Genomic DNA, 10,000 nt, shown 5'->3' on the forward strand with positions numbered 1-10,000 from the left:
AATTTTTCTGGGTGACTAGTAGTTTTGGTCCCGTGTCTTCTGTGTGTCTCACTTCTGAAGGTGAGCGCTCCCACTTTCTGAGGTCATTATGATGAGGGTTCCAGGGACTTTGTGACACACAGCAGACTGGCTCTGTACAAGTGTGGTTCAGGAGAGGCCCAGTTCCTCTTGGAACTGCAACTCACCTAAGCGGAAAGACACCTTCCCCTGCTAATTAAGCCTCACTCCAAGTGAGTGCTGGTCAGAGGCTGCTCTGAAGACAGCTAGCAGGAGCCATGACCACCCTCTCTCCTGAAAACAGCCTCTCTGCCATGCTGTCAGCCTCCTTCATCCTGGTGTGTGCTCTTCATCGGTTCCAAGTGCAGCCTTTCCCAAACACTGGTTTGCTCTGGGGCCCTTTCCCCTGCTGGGTGGGAAAGGCGAGACCCCTGAGCTGACATAGGCAGTTGTACTTGATCTTACTACCATTAGCAGGATTGAGACACCCGTGTCTCCTTTTACCTTATCTCTAAGCCAGTGTTACTTTCTCCCCAGATATAACAATCTGACTTAGTTCTGAGTTTTAGATTTGCCAATTCACTCCTGAATATGCTGGTGAATTTTCTCTGGTGCTTTTGCCAACAATTTCAGTAGTCTGCCACCAGGTGGCAGTAATGCTTTTGTTAGTAAGCAGTTCCAAACCTAGTTAATAAGATTCCTTAGAAATCCGCCCCCGTCATAAAAATTTTCCACACGGTATTTTTTTAAAAAAATCATAACTAATTATAATGCCCTCAACCAATCTCAAGTCTCATTAATCATAGTGATTAAGAGAGTCATGCATAAAAAAATGCAAAATGGGCACCTCTTTTCCAGAGTTTTAAATGTTATTGCTTTACTGCAGATTATCCCCAGGTCTTGATTTAAATTTTTTATGTTCTCTGAATTTAGAGAAGGCTAATAATAATAAAATAAGCTGTCACGCAGCATTTATCGTGTACAATGACTGTCCTAAATGCTTTATGCATTCATTCTCACCATAGTCCTATGAGATAGATGATGCTATTATCCTCATTTTACAAATAAGAAAATGGAGGCACAGAGACTTAGAAATTTGATGACAGTCACACAGCTAGTAAGTGTAAAGCTGGCATTCAGATCCATGCAGTGGGCTGCAAATCCATCTCATACACGAGAGAGTCTCCAAGTGTGGAGATGGTCACTTATGATAACAAGGAGAGTGTCTGTGGGGTTGGGACAAGATGTCAGGGTCAACCCTGCTACCCAAGGGTAGGCCAATGTCAATTTCTCTGTACCTTCTTGGTCCTCTACATCCTATTTTGATTCAGAAGATAAAGCATGAATGATTTATTAAAGAATTGATTATTATTAAAGATTGATTCTCAATCCAACCCTATCAAACACACAGTGAAATTATTCCCATTTGGGGCCTGTGAGCTCTTGTCTTTTATTTGTGGTGCTATTTACTTTCTAATGTCATTCATCACATGGTCTGTGGACCAGCGTTAACACCAATCACCTTCAAGGTGTCAGGGATGTATGATCTTAGGCCACGCCCTGAATTTCTGAATTAGAGTCTACAGGTAGAAAGACCCTCAGCTGGGTGCCCTGGCATATGCCTGTGATCCCAGTGACTGGGGAGGCTGAGACAGAAGGATTGCAAATTTGAAGCCAATCTGGACAACTTAGCAGGACTCTGTCTCAAAATAAAAAAGGCTGGGGATGTAGCTCACTGCCAGAGTATGCCCAAGTTCAATCCCCAGTACTGAAAAAAGGAGGAGGAGGAGAGGAAGAGGAAGAAGAAGAAGAAGAAGAAAAAGAAGACCCTAATGTGATTTGTATGCAAACTTGCCTTGAACACACGTGCTCATATTCAGGTACCCAGGAAAGTCGAGAGTTTGAATGTTAGATCATCTAGTCAGCTGCTGCTCTCTGCCCTCAGCACATTTCTTTGTCTGCAATGTGATATTCAAGATCCTCTTCAACAGGAGGGGCACCAAAGGGAGAGAGGAAGCTTTCCCTACTCGAACAGAAACCCAAACTCCTACTTATTATGATATAAACATTTTGAATTGCTTTGCAGGCAAAGCACTTGCCTTCCCCCTACCCCTGACTCACACACAAGCACACACATACAGGTGTGTGCACACATGCACAATACACACACACACCTTATCTAAACTAGAAACGGTACCCTGTGATGAACTGTTCTACATTTCCAGGATATATAAACTGGAGCACAAGAATGTGTTTAATTAGTGCATATCTTGTGTTTTTCCACTACCCAAGCAGTTTATATTATTATAGAAAAATTTGAAAGTACAAGAAAAAGGAAAAAAATATTCCTATTATTCAAAGCGTATCACTGTTGTTTCTGACATAGAGGATGTTTGTGTAATTTTTTCCCAAACAATTTTTACAGTGGTTAATAAATGCTATATCAGAGGTGATATAGATTTTTTATAATATGTGACATAATACGTAGGTTGCACTGTGAGTATGTGGTAGTGCTATAGAGTACAGTACACAGACTATTGAATATCTAATTCCTTATTTTGCTTTTCTTGGTTAACATTTGTATTTTTCCAGATGATTATTCATTCCTTGTGAACCTCTATTTTTATGTGCCTCACAGTATTCCATGGTGTATATAAACCATAGTTTACTTAACTGTTCCTTTATTGGAGCACATTGACTGCTTGTCATTTCATTTTGGTAAGTAATGTGCAATGAAAATTATTGTGCATACAGGATTCTTTTTTACTTATTTTCAGTAATTTCCTCATGAGTCAGAAGCTGTGAGCTTTGATTTCTATTGCAAAGTGCAGAGCGTGTCATTTAAAATTCACTTTGAATGAAAAGAAAAGCCAAGGCCCCTCACAGAGGGCTGAACTGCTTGTCCTCGTCAGGTGAAGAGAAAACCTCCCATTGACAAGACGGAATGGGATAGCTTCTTCGACGAGAATGGTCACTTGGCCAAGTCACGGGACTTCATTTGTGTTAACATCCTGGAAAGGGTATGGTCCCCAAGCTACCCTTGGCCTTGCCCTGGAATTGGGGGGACAGAAGTGGCTTGATGTTGGGTGGAACTCTTTGGCAGGGCTCCCACCTCCCAAACCCACCTCCCACCCCCAGGGTCTGCACCCCTTCGTGAGGACAGAAGCCTGGAAGTTCCTCACAGGCTACTACTCATGGCAGAGTTCCCAGGATGAGCGGCTCACAGTGAACAGCATGAGGAGGTAGAACATTACAGATCCTCTGTCAGAGGAGGGTGGCTGGTGCTACAGGTGGCAGACACTGCCCACCCTAGCCTGCACATTCAGTCTTCTTTCCCTATTTGGACTTCTCATTCTGGAAGACAGGACCCCGCCACCCCGTGCTCCCCACCCAGGCCCCTCACACAGCAGGTGCAGCCAGGTCTGAGCCAGCACCTCCGCAGTCAACCCCAGGCATGGGCTTAACCCCAGCAACTCTTCTCATGATCCATTCCCCCTGATCCCATCCTCCCCTAGGCGTGTGATAACTACCTCTGAAGCAGCCCTAGAACTGCTTCTCCCACCTTCTTTCCCTGGCCGCATCCCTGCCCCACCTCTCAGCCCCATGGCTGTGCTGCCTCCCCTGGGTCCAGACTTCCACCTCCCGACCCATGCCCACATCTCCCCGCCCCCAAGTGCCCAACAGGAGAGTTTAAAACATCCCCAGTGGTACAACTAGTAATATTTCAGATAATATAGTCTCTCCGCCAAGGCCTATCCTGGTCTTGACTCCTCCTGTTTCAGCACCTCACCTTCTAACCGCACTGTCTGGCTGACTGGCACCCCATTTGCTCACCCCACCCCTCTGCTCTTGGTCTGCTCTTTGTCTTCCACCCATACTGGGCCTCCCCATCATCTGCCCTCTCAAAATCCACCCTTCCTCCAAGGCTCAGATTGGACAGGGGACTTCCTCCAAGCAGCCCTCCCAGACAAGGGAGCCAGGATGTGTTACTTTGCTAACACACAGTCTTTAAAGTTAGAGTCTACCTGTGTTAGTCTTCTAAGGCTGTGAAACAAAGTTTCATGGACTGAGAGGCTGCCCATAACAAGACAGTTTGTCCCTCATAGTTCTGGAAGCCAGAAACCCAAATCAAAGCACTGGCTTCCTGCAAAGGCTCTGGAAGAGAGCCCTTCTTCACCTTCCAGCATCTGGGGGTTCCCATGTTCCCTGGTGTGTGGCTGCTTCACTCCAATACACTGGACCCTGGTGAACTGACTTGTGTCCTACATGAGCACATGACCATCTGTGTGTAACTCTTGCAAGGAGAGTTGCCATTGGATTTGTTGTCCCCCCAGAATATCCAGAATGGTCTTATCTTTAGATCCTTAAATGATCACATCTGCAAAGAACCTTTTTCTAAATAAGTTCACATTCATAGGCTGTAGAGCCCTTCTTCACCTTCCAGCATCTGGACATACCTTTTTCAAGGTTACCGGTCTGCCCAGTATACCAACATATCACATTTTAATAATAAGCACAAACCGCCATCTAATCAAATCCTCCCAATTCTGAGGCGTAGGTGCCAATATCATCCCCATTATACAGATGAGGAAACTGAGATTTAGAGAGGGAAAATGACATCCCCAAGCTTTGACCCCAGCAGCAGACACTCAGTTATTAAGCTGTAGAGCCAGGATTCAGGTGCAGAGGTTGGCCTGCAGAGCTCAGAGGTTAAACCATCTCTATTTTGCACTCCAGACCCACATTAAAGAATGTTGGGGGCTGGCACAGGATGAGATGGGGGGAAACATCACAGCAGGGGCAAGGTGGGCCAGGCTGCCCTGTAACCTCCTTGGACACAGCAGCTGTTGCAGCTACTCAGAGTTCTCTTCCCCTCTGAACAGAGGGAGAGGCCACCTTGCTCAGCCTCGATTCTGTTCTCACAGGAAGAACTACAATGCCTTGTGCCAGATGTATGAGAAGATTCAGCCCCTTCTGGAAAACTTGCACCGGAACTTCATAGAAACTCAGAACAACATTGGTGAGCAGCGAAGAATGAGAGAACTAGGCGGGGGTGGGGGGGGGGTGCTTGGCGAAGTCATTCCCACCCCCTTCTCAGCCATTGCCAGGACTGGATGGTTCCTGCCATCCTAGGAACTGCCTTGATTTGTGTCTGGAATTTTTCCATCTACACTTGGCTAATCCACCTGCTAGGTCTGTAGGGTGCCCCTAGACACACAGAACTTTGTCCCCACCCCACCTTGAACTAGATTGGATTTGAATTGGATGGGGCCAGGCATTCCTGGCAGAGGGTATGGCCCAGAGGAGGGGAGAAATCCAGACAGCTGGCGGGGTGGGTAGTTGAGTATGGATAACTCTCTCCCAGTATGTCTTAGGGTCAGCCTCTTGGGGTAGGGGGTGAACTCATCCACGGACCCTCTGCTCAAGGTAATCTAGTGCAACCCCCTTTGCCCCCGACCTAGCATATGATCTCCAGAGACTCTATGATAAAGATCCCCTGGGGAATGTCCTCATTGACAAGAAGAGACTCGAGAAGACCCTGCTCCTGAGTTACGTCTGCAACAACCAGGCAGGTGAGCTAGAGGGCTGCCCCTGCCCCATTTCCTGGGACCAGGCCCAGCCATTTCCTCACAGTGCTCTCTCCTCTGCAGAATACCAGCGGGGCTTCCATGAGATGGTGATGCTTTTCCAGATCATGGTGGAGCATGACCATGAGATCTTCTGGCTTTTTCAGTTCTTCCTGCAGAAAACAGTGAGGACTGGGTCGGAGCTCAGGGACCCACTGCTCCCCTAACAACCCCTCAGGCTTGGGCAGGTGTTAGCAGCCTCTGCCATTCTCCTCAGCTCCTAGACAGACTTTTGAGGCACTGAGGAGCCTGGGAAGTCCCCCAGAGGGGTGGCAGGTACTGGAAGGTGAAGTGGGTGGAGCAATGCTCTGGGTCCACCTGTCACCAAATCTTGAAAGAGTGAGTGTGGCTGGCCAGGCCCAGTGATGGCACCCTTTCCTGGCATTCCCTTTCCCTGACGTAGCTCTCCTCCCTGTCAATCCTCTGGAGCTCTCTAAGGCTTCCAGAATAAAACCCAGTAGCTTTAGCTAGGCATTCAAGACCACCCCTTTTGTCTTGGCTACGCACTGCTCCCTCTACATGACCTACATTCCAAACACCTAGGGACTTTGGAGTGCCCAGGTACACCTACTGTGTCCAGGTTGAGGGATGTTGAAGGTGCTGTTCCCTGGAACACCCCACTGGGAAGTCTTCTTCATGACTGAGAGGCTGCCAGCGCCCCCTCACTCACCTTCTACCCCTTCAACAATGTGCTTGCTGCCCTTCCCTTTGTCCTGATTGGCCCTGATGGAATAGTGTGTATGCGTAGAGCTAACAGGTCTCACTGGACTCTGAATCACATTGGAGACATCTCTGCATCCCTAGCCCCTCCACACACACACACAGTAAGATGCACACAGCACGTCCATGGCCACCCATGCATAAATATATACTAATATACAAACAGGCACACCTGCACACACAGGCCACATCATAGATATAGATGAGTTATGAGTGTGTACTCGTGCACACACACTCACGTAGTAACGGGGACCTGGCCTATGGCCAGTCACACAGAAGGCCCCGTGGTTGGAGCTGGGGGAAGTGGGGCTGATTCTTTTGGTGCCCTCAGCTGAGAAGGACTCGGTTTCCCTTCCTGCACCAACCTCGTGCAGGAGCACAGCTGTGTCATCAACATCGGGGTGGGCAAGAACCTGGACATGCTCAACAACCTGATCACTTTCCTGGACCCTGTGTTTGCTGAGCACCTAAGTGAGTGGTCCCCATCTCCTGGCACCTCATATCCACCACCAGGGCAGGCATGGGAGGGGCCAAGCCCAGCTACAGCAGCTGCCCTTTGTCCTGGGGAGAGGGAAGGCTTGGTGGATCTTCTGATCAGGCCCTGGGAGGTCTGCACTGTTGAACGTCAGCCCTAAACAGTCTCCAAGGGCAGGTGGAAAAGTCACAGCCAGGGTCTTCATGATTCCCAAGTGTCTTGTGTGCTCTTGGTTATGACCTCATTTGTGTGTGTTGGCTTCATCGTGTGTGCTGTCCCCCTTTTCCCCTGACCTCAGCCTCCTGGGCTGCACCTGCTTCTCTCCCCACAGAAGGGAAGGGTGCAGGGGCCGTGCAGGCCCTCTTCCCCTGGTTCTGCCTCTGCTTCCAGCGCGCCTTCAAATCCTTCGATGACGTTTGGAGGCTCTGGGAGGTGAGGTACTCAGTTGGGGACCCGTGGGGGAGGCTGCACCTCTCGGGTGGCAGAAGCTGCATTTTTCCTTGCCTCTCCTTTCATCCTGGCTTTGGATGGAGTGTGGTGGCTTGGGGATTATTGAGGCCAGCAACCCTGCTTCTACCTTGTTGGAGGAAGCTAGAGCTTCAGTTTGTCCATCCTTCCATTCAAAGCAAAGCCCCACTGGCTGTGCCTTCTGGGCCTATGCATGAGGCCTGGCCAGTGTCCAGCTGCCTGCCAATCTGCCCCTCTACTCTCACTGCCCTGGCTGCCCTTTGCTTCACATTTCCCACCACTAGAATGATGGCCCCCAAGGATACCCACAGTCCTCTGCCATAGTTCCCCAGGGCCATCAGCAGATGAACTTCCTTCAGAACATATCCACCACTCATCATTGCCCTGCCCAGAGACTGCCACTGCCTTTAGAATCCAGTCTGGTGTTGAGTGCCCCATGAGTGAGCTTCCACTGGCCTGGCCCCTCCCTCCTGGACTGCTGGTCTCCTTGCCCAAGTCCATGATCAACACAGGCCTTCAGTGACACTGCTGGTTTGTTGAGTTTCTATCAACTTTTGCTTTGCCAAACTCAACTCCCCTCAAATGCTATAGTGCCCCAGTACCCCATCCCACCAGTGAATTCCACAAGGCCTTTGTCTGAATCTCCAGTAGCCATCATAATGCCCAGAGCTGCAGGGGTACCTGTGAGCACTTACCCGAGCAAGTTAGTGAGCGAAGGCATCAGCAGGCCCAGGAATGGCTGGTCCTGGGCATGCGGTCGGTGGGGCTCACCATCCTCAGGATGTCAGCAGTCAGGCAGTGGGCCCCAGGCTGAGACCACTTATCTCCCGCAGGTTTTGCTGACAGGAAAGCCCTGCAGGAACTTTCAGGTGCTGGTGGCCTACAGCATGCTGCAGATGGTGCGTGAGCAGGCACTGCTGGAGAGCATGAGCGGAGACGCCATCCTCCTGGTGAGAGCACCCACAGGCCAGGACCTGCCCTGGCCTCTGGCAGCCCCAATACCCCACCTGCCATGGCTGAAAGACCCAGGCTTATGGGGCACTGGGCTTCCATGCCACCTTGACTTTGGGCAGGAATAGTGAAGAGACCTGAGCACTAAGCACTGTGCTGAGGGCTTTTCCTAGACTAGCTGGTTTAGGCCTCTGACAAGCCCAACACAGAGGCGCTACAAGGACCATCCTTAGTTAGCATTGCAAGGAGTCTGAGACCTTGAATGGTTTATCTTCAACTCTACTGCCTTGTAGTTAACCCTGGGCCCTGGGGCACTCCTGTTGCAGGAGGACCTAGAGGTTTCCAACTCTTTTTAAAAATAGAAATCTTTGAGAAAAAAATCCTAGGTGTCCTCCCAATTATAAACCAAGATCTCCTTAGAAGTGCCTGAGACAACTGGTGGAACGCCAGAACACCCTAGACGACCCCTGTGTGAAAACTGTGTTGATCATTCCTCCAAATATGAAATTTCAGGCACTGTTTCAGGCAGATTGGGGAAAGGTCAAGGGACCCCCCAACAACTGCCATGAACAGCGACCTTCTTCCCTTGTGTCCAAGAGCACAGGGAGACATGTTTGCCTACACACACACACATACACACACACACATGCACACACACACACACACACAACCCTGGCATCTTCCTACAGGCCTGCAACAAACTCATCGACCTTGATGCTGATGAGCTAATCTCTGCCGCCTGCATGGTTTATGCTGAGCTCATGCAAAAAGATGTAAGTTGCCCAATATTTGCCCACCTCTTCCCCCCTCTCCTCCTAGAAGCCTTCCCCAGCTTCCCAAACCAAGCCCACAGCAGACACATTCAACCTCAGAAACAGTCTGTGCTACGTCCTCTGCTGCCAGCCCAAGGAAGTTTTCCTGCATGGTCTTTTCTCTGTGCCCATGTGTAGCTCCACCTCCCTGGATAGACTGGAATTACCACCTCATCCCCATCCCTGTGTCCATCCCCATGGGTCTGGGCACAGGCCTGGGCACCCAGGAGCTCAGGAGTATGTCACTGGCTGGATGAACTGAAGGAGAGCAACAGACCAATGTGTGTCTCCCTCACTCCTGCTGGAACTCTCCTCTTCTCCAGGTTCCTCAGCCATTGAAGAATTTCTTTCTCTGAGAACACTGATACCCACCATGGACAGATGCCTTCAATGAACCGAAGGTGGTTCTTCAGTCCTGAGGTCAGGATAAAGGCCGACAGGGTGATGGGGTGAGGGAGCAGGTAATACAGTCATGAAACAAACAGCCTTTGAGTAATGGTTTGTGGTGTCAGTATGTCTCCTTTGATATTAGGAGCTGGGGACACTTGGGACTGCACAATAAGAGAGCCTGATGGGCAGATCACTGTGAGGCTAGAGATGTGCTGGGATGAGATTGTGTGGGCCAGCAACATGTCCCCAACTGAGGGTTTTCCAGGGCTGCAGTAGATCCATATCTGAAATCAAATGGTTAAGGGCAGTGCCAACCTTGACACACTTCCAGGCACTTGTGCAAGACAATACTAAACATATCTCACGGGGATTAGTCTGCACCTGGGACTCAGGTCCCAACAAACTGACCCCGGACATTGCTCCCCTCACCCCCATTGCTCCCCTTATTCTTAACACACCCATCAATCACACAACTAAGTTATTTTCCCAGGCTTCTTCACTGTCAGTGGAAAGACCAGCAGGCAATCCCCCTCCTGGTTTCAAAGCCCCTTCACAACTGC

At 49.6% G+C, this 10,000-nt stretch overlaps 1 protein-coding gene across 2 annotated transcripts; it reads left to right on the forward strand.

Moving 5' to 3' along the window:
• The first annotated feature begins 275 nt into the window (after positions 1-275).
• Tbc1d21 (TBC1 domain family member 21) lies at positions 276-9,406 on the forward strand. Of its 2 annotated transcripts, XM_027926163.2 has the most exons (11): positions 276-335; positions 2,910-3,017; positions 3,136-3,239; positions 4,923-5,017; positions 5,460-5,570; positions 5,649-5,749; positions 6,719-6,815; positions 7,151-7,251; positions 8,121-8,237; positions 8,928-9,011; positions 9,374-9,406. In XM_027926163.2, the coding sequence occupies exons 1-11, from the start codon at positions 276-278 to the stop codon at positions 9,404-9,406; spliced, it is 1,011 nt and encodes a 336-aa protein (XP_027781964.1). The 2 variants fall into 2 exon arrangements, with proteins under 2 accessions (XP_027781964.1, XP_027781966.1); XM_027926165.1 differs by lacking the exon at positions 2,910-3,017.
• Positions 9,407-10,000: the final 594 nt, after the last annotated feature.

The sequence above is a fragment of the Marmota flaviventris genome, chromosome 2 (genome assembly GCF_047511675.1).
Source record: "Marmota flaviventris isolate mMarFla1 chromosome 2, mMarFla1.hap1, whole genome shotgun sequence".
NCBI classification, from domain to species: domain Eukaryota; kingdom Metazoa; phylum Chordata; class Mammalia; order Rodentia; family Sciuridae; genus Marmota; species Marmota flaviventris.

Coding starts and splice junctions, on each gene's coding strand:
- Tbc1d21 (XM_027926163.2), top strand. CDS start 276: ATGACCACCCTCTCTCCTGAAAACAGCCTCTCTGCCATGCTGTCAGCC. Junction 5,018..5,459: donor AGAAACTCAGAACAACATTG/GTGAGCAGCGAA, acceptor CCCCCGACCTAG/CATATGATCTCCAGAGACTC. Junction 5,750..6,718: donor AGTTCTTCCTGCAGAAAACA/GTGAGGACTGGG, acceptor AACCTCGTGCAG/GAGCACAGCTGTGTCATCAA.